The sequence below is a fragment of the Canis lupus genome, chromosome 30 (assembly GCF_011100685.1).
Source record: "Canis lupus familiaris isolate Mischka breed German Shepherd chromosome 30, alternate assembly UU_Cfam_GSD_1.0, whole genome shotgun sequence".
NCBI classification, from domain to species: domain Eukaryota; kingdom Metazoa; phylum Chordata; class Mammalia; order Carnivora; family Canidae; genus Canis; species Canis lupus.
Genome location: NC_049251.1, coordinates 18,670,538 through 18,687,925, shown reverse-complemented (window position 1 = coordinate 18,687,925; position 17,388 = coordinate 18,670,538). Strand labels below are relative to the sequence as shown.

Sequence of the window (17,388 nt, the reverse complement as noted above, 5' to 3'; positions counted from 1 at the left end):
TTAGTCCAGTCCTTTCATTATACGTACACAGCTGAGGAACCTGGTCCCAGCTTGGTTAAGGGCTTTAACCGACTCATTCTTTTTTTTTTTTTTTTAATATTTATTTATTCATTCATGAGCGACAGAGAGAGAGAGACAGAGACACAGGCCGAGGGAGAAGCAGGCTCCATGCAGGGAGCCTGACATGGGACTCAATCCTGAGTCTCCAGGATCATGCCCTGGGCTGAAGGTGGCGCTAAACCACTGAGCCACTCTGGCTGCCCTAACGGACTCATTCAACTAATTAATGACAGTTAGAACCACAGCCCAAAACTTCTGATGACCAGTGCAATGCTTTTTACTAAAGCTTCCTCACTCATAAACTGGAAATATAGAGTACACTGTGACTCTACCTGGACCCACGGTATACTCTCAGTAGCTACTGCCCCCAAGAATACAGCTTTATCCTAATCCACAATTTCATTTTATGTGAAGCAGCCAACTCTAGGACAGATGATCAAGAAGTCAGGAAGCAAGTTAAATGAATTGCCCTACAATTGTAATGAAAAAGTAGCAACTCAATAAAAATATAAACTACAGTTGTAGTTTAGAACTACAGAATCCCAAGTGGGCAAATGCTTAACTGTTTTTTGTGTCTGTGGTACTGCTTGTTGTAACTGCTTTAATCCCCAGAGTTCATAAACTTTAGAAGTTGAAGCAACTATGAGGAATGTGAGTTTATGTTTATCACCATCATTGAGATAAACGTGGTTGGGGATTATTTGCAGCACTGCCTGATGTTGCTACAGAGCCATTACTTGCCCTTTTTGAGAAGCCTTAAGGTGGAAGAAAAGGAGAGTCAACATCGTGGCTGTATATTCTAAAAGACAGAGTAAGGTTATGTTTGGAAATTTTTTGAGGTGATAATAGACTTTGGACCTGCTCCATTTGCCACCTGGGCTGGTTCACCCCTCCTTAGGCAACCTGGTGGTCTCCTGCTCCCAGGAGGTCACCATATTGATACCGGACTTAGTGTGGACATCCTATCAGCATAGTCCACTACAGCCCCAAACTCCTGGACTCAAGCGATCCTCCTGCCTCAGCCTCCCAAGTAGCTAGTAGGACTACAGGCATGTGCCACCATGCCCAGCAATAACAGACTTTGGAAACCAGAAGGGACACTGCTGCCATGTGTTTATTGACTCATAGGGCTTTGCATCCATAGGGGCCTTCAAACATAGTCTGCTCATTTAAAGAAGGCAGAAAAAAAGAGCAAATGAGGTGTCCAAGATCATGCCACAGGCTAGAATCAGAGCAAAGATTCCAGCCGACTGTGCAAATTCAATATTTATCCTTGTATCGTGACTAAGGAGAAGGGAAGGAATAAAAAATTAATTTGCGGGATCCCTGGGTGGCGCAGCGGTTTGGCGCTTGCCTTTGGCCCAGGGCGCGATCCTGGAGACCCGGGATCGAATCCCGCATCGGGCTCCCAGTGAATGGAGCCTGCTTCTCTGCCTGTGTCTCTGCCTGTGTCTCTGCCTCTCTCTCTCTCTCTGTGACTATCATAAATAAATAAAAAATTTAAAAAAAATTAATTTGCAAATATCTGGAATACTCTCTTAAGGGTTTATAGTTTTGTTTTTTTGTTTTTGTTTTTAAGATTTTGTTTATTCATGAGAGATACACACAGAGAGAGAGAGAGAGAGAGAGAGAGACTGAGAGAGACAGGCAGAGACACAGGCAAAGGGAGATACAGGCTCTATGCAGGGAGCCTGACGTGGGACTTGATCCCGGGTCTCCAGGATCACACCCTGGACTGAAGGCGGCGCTAAACCGCTGAGCCACAGGGGCTGCCCAGGATTTATAGTTTTGATAATCACTTCAACATATATCACCTTGTTAATTATATCCTGTGATGAAAGAAGGCCATTGTTCTCTGTTTTGCCACTGAATGAACTAAGGCTCAAAGAAAGTGAGGGACTTGCCCAAGATCACACATATAACTATGGCCACAGAACTGGGACTTGAGCTGCATCCTGAGCCCAGGTTCATCTACAAACTAGTATTATAAATCTATCTAGCTTTATAAATATCTCCCAGGCCAATAAGTCTGTGCCCACATGTTCCTAGACAAATTCTTGGCAGGATTTTGCCTAACTCAATCAGCACTTTAGATGCTGTAAAGTCCTTTATGTCACTAAATCAGGAAAATGAATACAAGCTGATGAAGAAATGCTTGGCTGATAGCTGATTCTTGGATGTTACTGTATACCATGTTTTATAAAGTATGTTCTAAGACAGGGTTTCTTAAACTAGTAAAGAACTAGCTGTCTGTTTCTAATTTCCACCTGTCCTGAAACAATAGTGTTTTTTTTTTTTAAGATTTTGTTTATTTATTTATTTTAGAGAAAGAGAGAGTGTGAGTTGGGGGAGGAACAGAGGGAGAGGGGCAAGTAGATTCCACACTTAGTACAGAACTGAACAGGGACTTGATCTCACAACCCCAAGATTGTGACCTGAGCTGAAACCAAGAGTTGGAGGCTCAACCAGCTGAGCCACCCAGGCACCTCTGGAGCAATAGTCTTGATAATACAATAAAAAATGCATTACTTGAATAATAAGCCCACACTTGAATATTGCAGCAATATCAAACTGCCATAAAAATTTCAATTGCTGGGACGCCTGGGTGGCTCAGTGGTTGAGCATCCGCCTTTAGCTCAGGACCTCCTGGAGTTCTGGGATCGAGTCCCGCATCAGGCTCCTGCATGGAGTCTGCTTCTCCTCCGTCTGCCTGCGTCTCTGCCTTTCTCTCTGTGTCTCTCATGAATAAATAAAATATTTAAAAAATATGAATTCTACAGGATGTTGAAAGGTATTCCATGAACAATGAGTCTGTTCAAGAAATGCTGAGTTAATTAATGATTAAACAAGCTTCTTTAATGCAGGACTTCTCAGAGACTTTACTGAATAAAGAATTCCTTAATCAAAGAAGTTAGGGAGAGCCTATAAGTATCACTGCACATTAGTATATCATATTTTGGGAGACCTTGTAAGTATCAGTGCATCTTAACATATTAAAGTCTCTGAGAAGTCCTGCATTAAAGAAGCTTGTTTAATCATTAATTAACTCAGCATTTCTTGAACAGACTCATTGTTCATGGAATACCTTTCAACATCCTGTAGAATTCATATTTTTTAAATATTTTATTTATTCATGAGAGACACAGAGAGAAAGGCAGAGACGCAGGCAGACGGAGAAGCAGGCTCCAGGCAGGGAGCTCTACTTGGGACTCTATCCCAGGCCTCCAGGATCACGCTCTGGGCCAAAGGTGGCGCTAAACCGTTGAGCCACCCAGGCTGCCCCAGAATTCATATTTCTTGAAATACGATTGGCTCAGTCTTGCCAGCTGTGGGCAAAGCACAGGTCCCAGGCCTAAAATGAAAGCCTCTGCCTTTTACCCATATCTTTATATGCTGCCTTTAAAAATAAAAAAATAATTTTTTATAGTGTTTATTCTTGTGATACACAAAGTCGTATCTGCCTTTTACCATCTCCCATGCCTACTTCTACCTCCCACTTAGTACTCACTATGGGTGGCCTCACCCATAGAGAAGATCAAAGTCTCCCATCTGGGATAGACCACTGCACACTGTGTGCTGCAAATATATCTGCAGCAAATGTATCACCTTTATAAAGGTGACTTATGATAGGACGTCTACTTCTTCAGCACTGCCTCTCACAAACAATAAGAATCTTTTTGCCTATAATCCAGTTCTATGATAAATATTTCTCTATTTTTAATGGAAACTGTACACCCAGACAAAATGTATAAAGCATTCCTCTCATTCATATTCTCTTGACAGTTCTAACAATGGTAGTTCTGTACAAGCTTCTAGATGTATGATTTTATTTCTGTGGGTTGTTCCTCCTAGCCTCTTTGTAAAGGTCACCCAGTGACCCTCAGCAAGCTTTAGGCCACTCTTCATTCTACTGATATTCCTGCATTCTTACTCAGCAACTCCAACATCTGCAGAGTTCTCTCCAGACATACCACATACACTGAGTCATGGCCACCCCTCCATAGTACCCACGCAGGTAAATGAGCTCCTCTTACAGCCAGGCAGTATGCCAGGATGCCCTGGAGATATGGCATGAGTCAGCCAGGTTCCATGCTCCTGGAGAATCTCACTTCTCAGGCTCTGACATCATGACATCTGTAATGCTTGAGAGCTCAGGGCAGAAACTTCCAAACTGCACTTGCCCAACATGAGTATTGTATGAGTTATTAATAGACAGCCCCTACCAAACAGGGTTCTAGGGTTAAATAAATCTGGGAAACAATTACATGTGCTAAAACATGTTGTGAATTTTGAGGAAGAAGCTATATACAGTAGATTTCTCCAAATGTGCTTGACCTGCAAACCATGTTTTCCAGGAACCCTCTCCCCTGATACCATTTGGGAAATGCTGGTTTGTAAGTAGCTTCAGACCACTTGGTCTGCCAAATGCCAAGGACCAGATTGAATTCATTCAAACATACAGCCTGGTTAGGTAGAAAATGGATATCTCTTTGTGATTTCCCTTAACTCTGCCTTTTTTTTTTAATTTTTATTTATTTATGATAGTCACAGAGAGAGAGAGAGAGAGAGAGGCAGAGACAGAGGCAGAGGGAGAAGCAGGCTCCATGCACCGGGAGCCCAATGTGGGATTTGATCCTGGGTCTCCAGGATCGCGCCCTGGGCCAAAGGCAGGAGCCAAACCGCTGCGCCACCCAGGGATCCCTAACTCTGCCTTTTGAATGGTGAATAAGTTGAGTCTGCACCTGATGCTCAGTGACTTACTTTTCCATAGGTATGTTCTGTGTAATTTACCATCTAGACCTCTAATAACTTCCCAGTCTATAGACCTAGCCCAGACCTGTCCCAACCCCAGAGCTCCATGGAGGCCCCATATGTTGTGCTGTCTACTGGACAACCACCTATTGGAAATCTTTAACAGAATGTCCAACAAGCACTTCAAATGCTGTTTGTCCCACATAGAAGTGATTACTGACCTCATAAAATTCATTTCTCCATCTGCATTCCCTAATGACCTCATTACCACCTTCCAATCAGAAACCTAGGAGTTGTTTAGAATTCCACCCTCCCAGCCAAGTTGTCGTTAAGTTCTCTTGATTCTACCTTCCAAGAAGCTCTTGAATTTAGTCTCTGTATTCCACCCTCAACTGTCATTGACTAATTTGGGGTCCTTTCTACAGTGGTTTTCTTAGGTTTTCTGGGAAACAGACTCTGGGTTTCTAAGACTTACATGTAGGCAGGTTATCAGAGTGATGGAGAATAACCCCTGTTGGGGGAATGGAGGAAAAACGACCAGGTTGAAGCAGATGAACTTTGATCCAGTTACAAGAATAGCCTCAACCAATTCTATAGCATGCTGTAGGACTGGATGACCCTTCAGAATTGTCCCAACTTGATGCATTGGGTTGGGGAGGAGGGGGTACATTCCCACTCTCTTCAGCCTCCGTCCTCCATAGCTCCATCCCCTACTCCTCTCACCCTCCCACAGGATGTAGGCAGCCTCTCACCCCACCCCATGACCAGGGCAATTGCCAGAATGGCCTTCAGCTGAGAGCCACCAGCCACCACCTCTTGCAGCAGGTGGAGGAATGAGTGTCTTACTCCTAAGGGGACCAGGGTGATGTACCATATCATCCTGTCCCCCCACAATACCACTGGAAGGGTTTTCCTAAACCTAAATTTAATTTATACGCTTTCTCAAACTCTTTCAGTAACCTCCTCCTTACCAACAAGATAATTCAACTCTGATTTTGTCTACTAACATTTATCAATCTTTCATGAGCACTGCTCCTCCTGCTGGGCATGATTTTGTCCCACTTCTCTCATTAGCAAATTCCTATACATCCTTTTCAGGCCAGTGTAAGCACCCCTCCTCTTTGATGCCTTCTTTAATATCCTCAGGCAGAAGTAATATCCTGTATACTCTTTTGATATTCAGAGTCATTTGCTTCTGTGATCATTAGACTGACCCCCTTAAGAGCAAAGTCTGTGTCATACTCATTTTTAAAGGTGAATGAATCAATCAATCAACCATGTGCATCAGTATTGTATAAAGCTGGTCTACATGGGCTAATTCAAACTAGAGATGCCTTCAGTCTAGTCAGCTGTTTTTTTCAAAGACTTATCTAGTTGCCCAGTGAGGGCTAGAGGTCCCTAGGAACAGGAATTCTATTTGGGTAAATTCAGCTGGTTCAGTATATGTAGCTTGGTGCTCTGAGGGATTGGGCATTTAATACATACTTCCCATTATGTTGTTGCTACCCCTCATACTGAGAAGAGGCATAGCCAGTGACCTACAGGATACGTTACGAAAGGTACCGTATGGCCTGACTGGCCTAAAAATATCTCTTTCATGACTGAGCTTTCCCTTCATGTCCATTCTGAAATTCTTATCCTCATATTTCCCTATGGTTGGAATTGGACCAGTGGTCACTTGGTTGGGATGAATGCATGCTAGGGCCTAGGTAAGCTAATTCATCTGTAGAAGAGAATTTGTGTCTTTTTTTTATTTTACTCTTTTCACAGATTTTATGTTTTGTTTATGCTTTGTGATATACATCATATAGTATTAGAGTAACACATATATATAATTTATAAATAAATAATATTAAGGAGTGCATACTCAAAGTATCTTTTACTAAGCAGTAAGTACTTTTACTTATTTATAAATTATATACATGTGTTACTCTAATACTATATGATGTATATCACAAAGCATAAACAAAACATAAAATCTGTGAAAAGAGTAAAATAGCACATGGTTAAAAACAATCTGGAGACCTCTAGATTGGACTTCAAAGACTGGTGTCTTCTTCAGCTTTCACCCATTAGCTTCTCATCTGATCTGACTGCTAAGCTAATTTATGCTAATGCCTTAAGGAAACTCTAAAATCCAGGTGCAATGAAGAATGAAAGATAGGGGCAGGCAGAGTAGGACTATGTGAAGAGAGCACAGAGACTGCATCTGTCCAGAGCTGATGAACCATCTAGTAAGATACTGAGAACATAGAATACAAAGAGGCAGGAGGTGGAGCAGGAGACAGTAATAGGCAGGGCAGCCAACTGGAGGTCTGAGGAGATATGAAAGAGTGATAGGACTTCAGACAAAGAACAGAGCCAGGGACATGGTCAAGCTGAACGATTAGGAGGGTAGACTTGTGGAGCCTCTGGGCTTGGCAGGGAGCTTGCTTGGCTGTGATTGAAATGTGCTGGGAGCAGGTACACCTTCATGCTGCACACCCTCCAACCGGCATAGGTAGTGACAGTGGCCCTCAGCTGAGACTCAAGCAGCCACCCACTATCTGCCTGGCCACCTGGTCACAGTGGCCATCAGCCTCCTCATCCTCACTTTCACCTTCCTGCTCAGTGTCTCTGGGCTTCTGATTCTGGTGCACACCTCACTGTACCTGCAAAACTTCAAGAAAAGATTGAGAACAAGATTGAGAGTTTGAGAGTATTGGTCTCAAGCAGATGCCAGTGGGGCTGTGGCTGGGGGTGCTGAGACACAGCAAGAGGCTGGATCTTAGGGGTCTGGGATCTGTACCCAAGACCTAGAGAATGTCACTCCCACTCTGGCTCTGAACCAGGGACCCAGAGCCCTTTCCCAGCCCTTAAGATACAGTGTTCTCTCAGTTCAAAACGCAGGACATCTGTGACCCTCCCCCCAGTTCCAAAATTGAGATCTCCCTCCTACCAGCCCCCATTACCTAGGGGACCAGACTACCCCAGCCAGAGCAACCATGGTCAACCTCAAACACTGGACCCAGAGACATTCCCCCACTCCCAATCTGGGACCCACCCATCTCCCATGCTCAGCCCCAAAGCTGGAATCTGGGACAAAGGCATTCTCTTGAACCTTGAACTAAGGCTTTTCCACACCCTACCCTAGCTTTGAGCCCCAATCAGCGTATTGCCAAATCTTGGCCCCAGGATGCAAGTGTTCCCAGCCCCCATCAGGACAGAGAATTTAAGCATCCTGACCTTGTTGAACCCTTGGTTCCAGATAACCCCCACATTCAATAGTTCGACTTGCCTCTCTCCAGCTCTGTTTAGGAATTCTGTCCCTCCTCCCCAAAGTTCCAGATTGATGAGCACCAAGGGGTAGGATGGGGTGGGGTGGGGGAAGCCCTGACCCAGAATGGGACATCTGTATCAGTGTTACTGATACAATGAAGGCTGTTGCACCACTCAACCCAAGAAAGGAAAAGAAAGGCAAGGCAAGGGAAGGAGGGAAAGAAGGGTGGGTAACAGTCTCTATCTCAACCAGGAAGATGCCCTATCTGTCTCTCACTGTGATTGAAGCTCACATCAGAGCATAGCCATCCAGAAATAAGGATAGTACAGACTACTCCACAGTGCCTGTGTAGGGTGCCGAGAGGCAGCAATCTGATTGGAGTCAGGGCATCGTTTTTATATAGATGATAGTTATTTGGGGATGGCTATAGGGATTGATTGATGGTGGGCATTAGGAGTGGGTGAAGAGTGGTATCAACAATGCGGCCCTCAGTGCCTCCTTGGCAGGTGGAAGCTAGTGAGCCCTGTTAGTCTACAAAGGGGAACTCTGGCATCTGCGATGAGGAGAAACCCTATTCCAACACCAAGCCCTGGGGGCCCAAGGGCCCCACTGGGATGATATATCACAAGAGTTCTAGCAGCCAAGAATCATGATACATGATACAGGACCAAAAGGCATGAGCAGGGAATGGGCCTTCTGAGTGGGAGATAAGGTAGGGGAAGAGTGGCACTCCAGCAGAAAAACCTTCATGAAGAGCAAAAAGGAGGCACAGAGAAACTCCAAACAGGAATGTGCCTAACGTGACAGGTTTAGCCTTGATGGCAAGGAAGTGGGCATCACACCTCCAAAAGTCCAGGGTCCACTGAATCATCAGTGGAAGACTAGTTGACGGGCATGGTAGCATTGGTAGCATGCTAGCTACAGGGCTTTCTTACATACAGAGTTGCCTGGGAAACAAAAAAGATCAGAAGGATAACAATTGCAATTCCTTTTTATATTGTTTTCAGACTCTCTTAGGCTCTTAGTATTCTACCAGGAGCAGACTGTAAAGCCTTTGAGGGGTTCCAGCCACTTCTAGGCGGTAAGACTTTGCATTTGCAAAGCATTTCAGTTGACATAAATTTTTGCATATACTGTTTCATATATCCTGACCACAACCCAGCAAGGTACATATTCTTCTATCCATTTCGCAGATGATGATATAAAAATTCATGCAAGAGGTGTATTTTGCCAGAGCCCTATATTCTGCAGAGGAGCAATCTGAGTTCCAGGTGGGGGTAATAGATTTACCACTTACCACGGACAAAGAGCAGATGCTTACAATGCCAGGACCCACCCCCAGGACTCAGAGAACCCCACCTCCTCCGAATTCCCCATCCTTATATACACTTCCTCCCAGCCCACCATGGCGCTAAAATTAGAGCTCATCTGCCACAAAGTGGTCCATAAGGAATGGCAAACAAATATTACTGGCTCTGCCTTTTTCTCTTGAATCTCCCAGGCAGTCTGTTCTAACATCTGCTGTGAGTTTTTGTTTTTGTTTTTGTTTTGCAGCTTGCAAAAGGAAAGAACAAGAACATGGGAAGGATAGAGGCAACACACCCAAAAAGCCCAGGTTGGTCTTCACAGATGTCCAGCGTCGAACTCTACATGCAATATTCAAGGAAAATAAGCGTCCATCCAAAGAATTGCAAATCACTATTTCCCAGCAGCTGGGGTTGGAGCTGAGCACCGTGAGCAATTTCTTCATGAATGCAAGGAGGAGGAGTCTGGACAAGTGGCAGGACGAGGGCAGCTCCAATTCAGGCAACTCATCTTCTTCATCAAGCACTTGTACCAAAGCATGAAGGAATAACCACGAACTAAACCTCGGTGGAAAAGCTTTAAATTAAAAAAAAAAAAATTTTTAAAAGACCAGGACCTCAAGATAGCAGGTTTATACTTAGAAATATTTGAAGAAGAAAAAAAAGTGTTATTTATAGTCCAAAGAAACCAAAGACTTAGCTCACCTGCATTCTGACTTTGTTCGGAGACACACACTTCAGCGGGGCAACGACTTGGCAAGAAAAAATATGAGCAGGAAAGCACCACTGGATCTCACACCTTCAATCCATGATCATTCTCGCTGTGCTTGGCTGTTTCGTGGTTTGGAGCATAGTGATTTTGAGCCATTGAGTGGACATCTTTTAAGATCAGACTTTCTCATCTGTTCCACCATGCCATGAAGGTGTATGGTGTCTCAGTACTGTGTGTGGGTACGTGAGTGCATACACACACACACACACACACACATACACACACATATGCACACACCACCAGTGGTTAGGGACTTAGGCAGGGCTGGTCTTCAGGAAGGGTTGTGCTATAGGAGTACAACCAACATAGTGTGGGTTGTCTGAGTTCATTGGATAGGAGTGTGATTTCACTCGTCTAGCCTAGCGTTTGAACCTGCCAGGCCCGCAACCTAAATGCAGATTCAAACCCAGCAAAGAAAATTTGAATGACACCTAAACCAGTGCATTCTCTTTGTTTGTTAAGGAATGTTCAGATATTTTTTAAGAAATGAAACAAGAGTCCATCCATTTAAAAAAAAATCACCTAGGTACCAAAGAACACAATATTATAGTGCAGGTATTTTATTGCAATGATTTTAATAACCAAAGCTATTTTTACACAAGATGCTATGTAAAGTTATACGTATGAACTGATCTAGCTGTAATACACATGCCACATAGAATCATGACTATTATTTATGACTCTGGAAGCATTTGAAATATTAGTTTTCAGAACTGGCAAGAAAGAATGTAGCTTCAGGGAAGCAATTAATATCATAACAGAGAGGTCAATGTAGTGTACATGTACGTCCAGATGGCACAGTCCCTTTTGGGATCCATAAATGATACTTAAATAGACACACAGACATGATGCCATAGTCTATTCATAGCTGAGAAAACCTGGGGATTCTTCCAAAGTAGGACCCCATTTGTAAATTAGAAAACTAAGTTTAACAGAACAAGTAATTAAATTAGAAAATTTGTTCTAAGTAATGCTATTTTTTAGTAAAAGACCATTAAATAAAGGATATCATATTTAGGTTAATTTGACTTAAAGTTGCTTTTTGCATTTGACACCAAATACCCTTTTAAAATACTTTGTAAACACACAAAGTGAACAGACCAAATTATTATAAAAATAAACTGTCCAGTATTTGTAGTTAAATTGATTTTATTGCCAGTCTCGGATAGTTTATGACTTAGACATCAATAAAACTAGCAGATGTAACTGAGAAATGGTGTAACAGCATAGAAAAAAAAAACAGAATTCTAGTGGAAGACAAGACTTTGGGCTCTACAGGCTTGAAGCTATTTATTTCACTAAGCATAGCCTCCAAAGTGTACTACATTCTTTCTTGCTATGGCATTAAGCTGGAAGTTTTTTGACATAAAGTCCACTCTCTAACAGGAACAGATAAAACACTAGACCTGAGTTTCCAAATACAAAATTTTCAATTTCTGTTTTTCCAAATCACTTACCTACAGCTGGAGAAATCAAGGGGGAAGAAAAAAGCTGACACAGTTGCATTGGTAGTACCTAAGGGAATCACTTGCTTCTCAGAAAAATTCTCTCTGAATTCATTGAACTGTGACTCATAGAAGTGGATACCTTTTGTACTATTAGGTAAAGAACTGGGTGCTCTTGGTTAATTACCACACCTAATTAGAAATATAAAATGAAATGTTGTCTCCACAATAAGTTGTTGATTGAGATTCATTAAAATGCTAAAGAAAAAAAACTTGAACCACCTTGACACAAAAACCTAACTCCCTAAGGTCAAATCAGGAGCATCTAGGTCTATAGAGGTCTAGAAGAGACAGGCACCTGGAGAGGAAGCTAAAGCAACAAGCCATCGGGATCTCCTTCATGTCTGCTATAGAATAAGAAAAGCAAACCAACACATACTTCTCCTTTAATGAAATAGCGCATTTGCCTTGACACATTTTGTTTTAGTATTTTCTTTTAATCTCACACCAAATTCCAGCTTAAAATTTTCCCTTCTAAACATGGCACAATTACAACTCAACTATTAAAAGAGACCATTTCAATGGCTACCCTTAGAGAGATGCTTAACATATGATCTTGTCAATGACACAAACCAAAAGGAAAAGACTAATTAACTTTTTCTCTCTCTCCAGAATGGAGGGGGCCAGGAGTACAGCTGTATAGTTCTAATTTAGGAGGGAGGAAAGCCTTATTTATTTAAAACATGAGAGTTTTAAATGCAGGGAAATTCAAGCTGTGTCTACACACAATCTTACCAAATTCAGCACCCCAGGAAAAACAAAAGTTGAGTTCAAACACCATGCTTTTTGTTTTGTTTTTGCTATATTACTCCGTCAGGTTAATCCAATTGCATTTTACGTTTTCAACCAATTATTTTGGTACTGTGTAGACACAGTCTCAAAGAATATTACTATATCTCTAATATTCCCATCATAATAGTTTTTTTGAAAAATAATCCATGATCCTACTTGCTAACACCAAAGATAATTTTCATACCAGCATTGAATTTGCACCCATCACATAGTTTCAGGGCCTAGAGATATATTTTCTCATGAACAGATGCACAAATCAGAGCCTGAAAAGCAATTTTTTTACTAGACTGTTCAAGCATACTCACAACCTTTGCTGTTTAGAAATAATAATAGACAAACTCAGCTTCTCACAAGCAATACACTCTTACTTCATGTATGACTGATTATTGCTTCTAACTTGGCATGTAGCATAAATTTATGGCTCAGGTTTTTTAACCTACCACATTCAGTGGAGCAGATTACGTGCCATTTGCTCACCCATTATTTCTCAATCCTTTTGCAAAATCCATCCAAAAAAGGTATCCCACACTTTTATTGGTATATTTGTTTTTTCCCACACTGCACATCACATAACATGTTTGGGGTTTTTTTTGGTAGAATGGAAGTTAAACTGTTTTTGACCAGACATCATTCAGGTCCTCTCATGACTGCAAGCTTCCCTCAAAGGAGGCAAAGACAGAGAGCGTGGGAGATATGACATCTGGACTCTCCAAAAGCCCAGATTTCAGTAAGTGTTCAGGTAGGTAAATGAATTCTGGATGTCAGGAACTAAGTATTTAGTCCTGGATGCAGCTGGTATAGATCCCTAAACCCAAAGAGAATGTGGAGAAATTCAGGCATTCAAACTGAACAGGTCACTCTTCATTGAAAAAAAAAAAAAAAAGCATAATTACATTTCCAGGACAAAAAAGTAAAAGTACTATGCTCCTTTTGGACTCATGCCACTCCCATTGCTACCCCAGGTGAATGATCCGTCTTTGCAGGTTAAATGCAAACTTTGCTATACCAAAGAGTCCTAGGACATTTTCACAAGAGCTATAAAGGCATTTTCCCTAAAAAGGTTCTCCCTTCTTTGTACATAAAGGATGAAAACTATGCATTTAGCAAACAAAGAGAAAGCACTTCTCCCTTTCCTATCTAGTTGTTTAGGGTGCATTCAAACACCAGAGGCCATTTTGAGATGCGATTGGCCTTCTGGATTATTCTTGTGGTGTGGTTAGCTTTACAGTACATTTGGTAACTATTTCCTAAATAGTAAGGACAAAGAAGCAGAAGGTAAGAAATAGCTACTTCCATGTGTTAAAAAAAAAAAAAAAAAAAAAAAAAGTGTAAAGATCTACTATTTATAGTGTGAACCAAAGACGCTACCTCACTCGATTTCCATTGGTGATTTTAATCACATTGATGATACCAAAGAATACCAAAGATATTTTCATGCACGGACTTGGTCTGCAGAGGGAGCTCCACCCCTTCCCCTCCCCCACCTCCCCTCCCCCCTCCTCGCTCTTCACTCAGTGTGTAAACTTGTCTTCATTCTTAATGATAATGATACGAAATGACAACAACAACATTAGGAAAAACTACTCTTACTACTGCTAGTTCTCCTTGTAAATCTCTAGGCAAACATGTTGCAAACTTTGTAAACTCCTAGGACGAGTGCCTTGCTTGAACCAAAGTGTTAAACCGCTGTTGACCTCTCACCTTATACTCTTTGAATACCTCAGCCTCTTAGAAAGGCCACTAATGAAAAAAAAAAAAAAAGGAATAATTATTCACCGTGGTGCTTTTTCCGTGCAACCATGCAATGAAACTTTCTTTGATACCAAAGGATGACTTCCCCCCCCCCCCAATTTCTTGCTGATAAACCAAAGCTCCTCCTCCTCGTTCCCTCTCGAGGTCCCCCCACCTCCCCGAGTCCCTTCGCCAGGCAGGCCGTGCATCACTTTTACCAATTCCTCCAAATACCTCATAGTAATAAAGTTTTAGGGTTATGTTGTATAGAGAGTCTATGTGATAAGGCAGAACTTACTAGTTTGATAATTGTTAAGGTTACTTTAAAAAAAAAACTTTATAATTCTTATTTATTTTGTAGTTTGTATGTTTGGGATGTCCCCCGCCCTCCCCCCTTCGGTTTGGGGTTTATTTTCTTGGCAGAACTGCTCTGTGGCTCAAGGAAGACTTAATTTCCGGAAATGTTCCCCAGGTGGGTTAAAGGTGTAAAAATGCAAGAATGGAATAAGAAATGATTATCATTTTTGACGGTTGGTGACTTACGAAGTTTTTGTGTTTCGTAGTTAATTTGTTTCCACAGGGTAAAAAAAAAACATATATATATATATATATATATATATAACCTCTTTTTTGTGAAACTGGTTCCTATTTTTCTCTATAATGTGCTGTGATTTTTTTAATTTAATTACATTTTATATGAGCTTATTTAATCACTGCTTTAATTTATGACTGTGTAGTTTTTACCGTGTATATAGTAGAATTGAAATGGCCAAAGCTTTATGTTACAATCTTTTTGTTCTTGATGCTAAGATAAGCTGAAGGCAAGAGCTTCTCTTAACTGCAGGGTGTATCTTTGGCTTTTTCTTAGCAGGCACTTCAATGTGTGTTGTGAACACTGCCAGGTTCCCCCCTCAAAAAAACTTGTACATGCCAAAATGAGTGTTTCAAGGTAGTCTTTTTGTCACTTAGAAAGGAGAAAGGCATTATTAGTGTTCTTCCTTTAATTTATTAATTTTTTTTCATTTTTAGAGAAGATTATTTTGCAGGTTAGACCTGAAATTCCAAAGAATTTAAGAGTTGTTTAAATGTTTCAAAGCACCGGCATTTGTGAGATACTTTGCTACTTTTTTTTTTTTTTAACCGTTCACACGGGTATGAGAAGTAAAGAGTATTAAAAAAAAAAAGAAAGAAAGAAAAGAAAAACTCAAAGAGGCAAGCTAACTTGAATTTGGAAATCCTCCTAAATTTCACCAAGTTTCTGAACTGCATCAAGGCAAGGGGCAGGGCAGAGGGGCAATTCCTCCTGGAGAGCTGAGGAAAGGATGATGGCTTCGTGCACTTACAGAGAAAGTCAAGGCTGAGAGGCAGCTGGCTCAGCTCCTGCCTGTCTGGCCAACCCATAGAAGAAGCAAGACTTGATTGCTTGGCCCCAGTTCTCAAGGAAGATGTTTCACAGTTACATGTTCCTCTCCACAGCTGTTTCTTATAATCTGTTACCTACAATTACCCCCCACGCCCTAGCCCCACTCCCTCAAGAATGGCAAGAGCTCTCCTCAAATGTGAGTCCTGAGTGAATGTAACTCAGCCCTCTTTCAATTTGTCTCTCATCACTCTTCATCTTCCCGTGACTTTTCCTGTCCAAACCAGAGATGGGCCCTGCCCCAGGCCCCCTTAAATTGAGGCTGTTCAGATACTTGGACCTGCTTTAGGTCAGCACACACGCACAAATCTCAGCCAATCAGCAGCATCCTCAGAAGCGCCGGTGCCCACTGCTTTATTTTGCTGAAATAAGTTGCTTCAACTACATGGCATAAAACCACAGATGTAAATACTTTTCCTCTCAACACAAGAATTTTATCTTATTTTCTTTTGCAGGGGTATTAGGGGTGGGGAAAGAAAGGGAGGGCTTAGAATTTGGGTCAAATGTTCCATTTTCTTAGAAACATTTTTATACTTGTTATGTATGTTAATAGGGCAATAAATCTGCTCTGAGTTGCAGGATCATTGGTAAGCATTGACTAATTATTTGTTTTTAATACAAATGCTGAGCAGTGAGTTACAGAAAGCCCAGGAAAATTGTTGAGGAAGTAGACTTTTACCATCAGCAATGAAACGCTGAACAGAGTTGTATTCACAAGGTCATATTTTCTGTTTCTGTGTTAGTCTTGATTTTTTTGTGGTATGTTCTGCATTTATTACATAATCATTGTGGGCTCGTTTTAGATTTGCCGTCTAAACCAAGTGACAAGTATTTTTTAACAAATAAACTTTAAAACATTGTCTTCCACTTGCTTCGGTAGTTGTCTTCATATCTCCCTGTGTTTCTTGTCCCCTCAGAAGGCAGCCCATCTGTCACTCACTTAGACCTGTCTCTCCCCTTCTTCTGTTTTCAGTACACTTTGACCTTAGCTATTGTTTGAGTGTGACTCAGTTTCCCTGTTCAAGTTAGCTTGATGGTTTATTATGTAAGGAGGGTGCCTAAGACAATCATCAGGTAAAAAAAAAAATTAAAATTAAATTTTAAAAAGATCAGTAGAGTAGAAAATCTTCCAAGAGCAGAGGGAGTTCTTCCTTAGCAATGAAAAAAAAATACATAAATAATTAATTACTTTAAAAACCTAACCATGAGGGGCTTAGAAGATTTTTGATAAAAGACAAATGTTGCTGTCATTTTCTTTGTCAATTAGAAAGCCGTGGTAGTTTCTATGTTGCATCTACATTTCAGACTAAATGATTATTGTACACAGTTATGGTTGTTCGCTAATATTTTGTCTCTCTCTCTCTTTCTCTCTGTCCAATGCTTCTTCTGTATTTTTGTGTGTAGCTACAAAAAGTGTAATGCATTAGGCATTATTCTGGTTTGTTTATGAGTATCTCCTGTACTGCATTAAGGTTTCTTTCACTTTTTTTTAAGCTTCGCTACTGTTCTCACTTTATGCCGTGCAATATCATCTGCTGTGTTTGCTAAGCAAAAAAGAAAAAAAGAAAAAAAAGCAAGTGATGATGCCATCATGCTTTTCAGTGTTAAAATGTTTCAGCATTTATGTAGTCACCAAAATGTAGTAAAATAAAATGTTGGATTTTCCAGCACTTTAAATTTAGACAATTCTTGCCTTCTTTTGTTTTTATTCTCTGCATTTCTCAGCAAGTAGTTCATGGATTTTCTTTGGAGAAAGGATGAAGCTTAAAGGGTAATGTATTTGACAACTCAAG

At 41.2% G+C, this 17,388-nt stretch overlaps 1 protein-coding gene across 1 annotated transcript in view; it reads left to right on the top strand.

The window, feature by feature from the left end:
- Window positions 1-13,354, top strand: part of ONECUT1 (one cut homeobox 1) — a 40,832-nt gene extending 27,478 nt beyond the window's left edge. The window contains exon 2 of the mRNA XM_038580457.1: window positions 9,626-13,354. Within this exon, the coding sequence (XP_038436385.1) occupies window positions 9,626-9,918 (293 nt within the window). The 3' untranslated portion in view covers window positions 9,919-13,354. The remainder of the gene's footprint in view (window positions 1-9,625) is intronic.
- The last annotated feature ends 4,034 nt before the right edge of the window (window positions 13,355-17,388 follow it).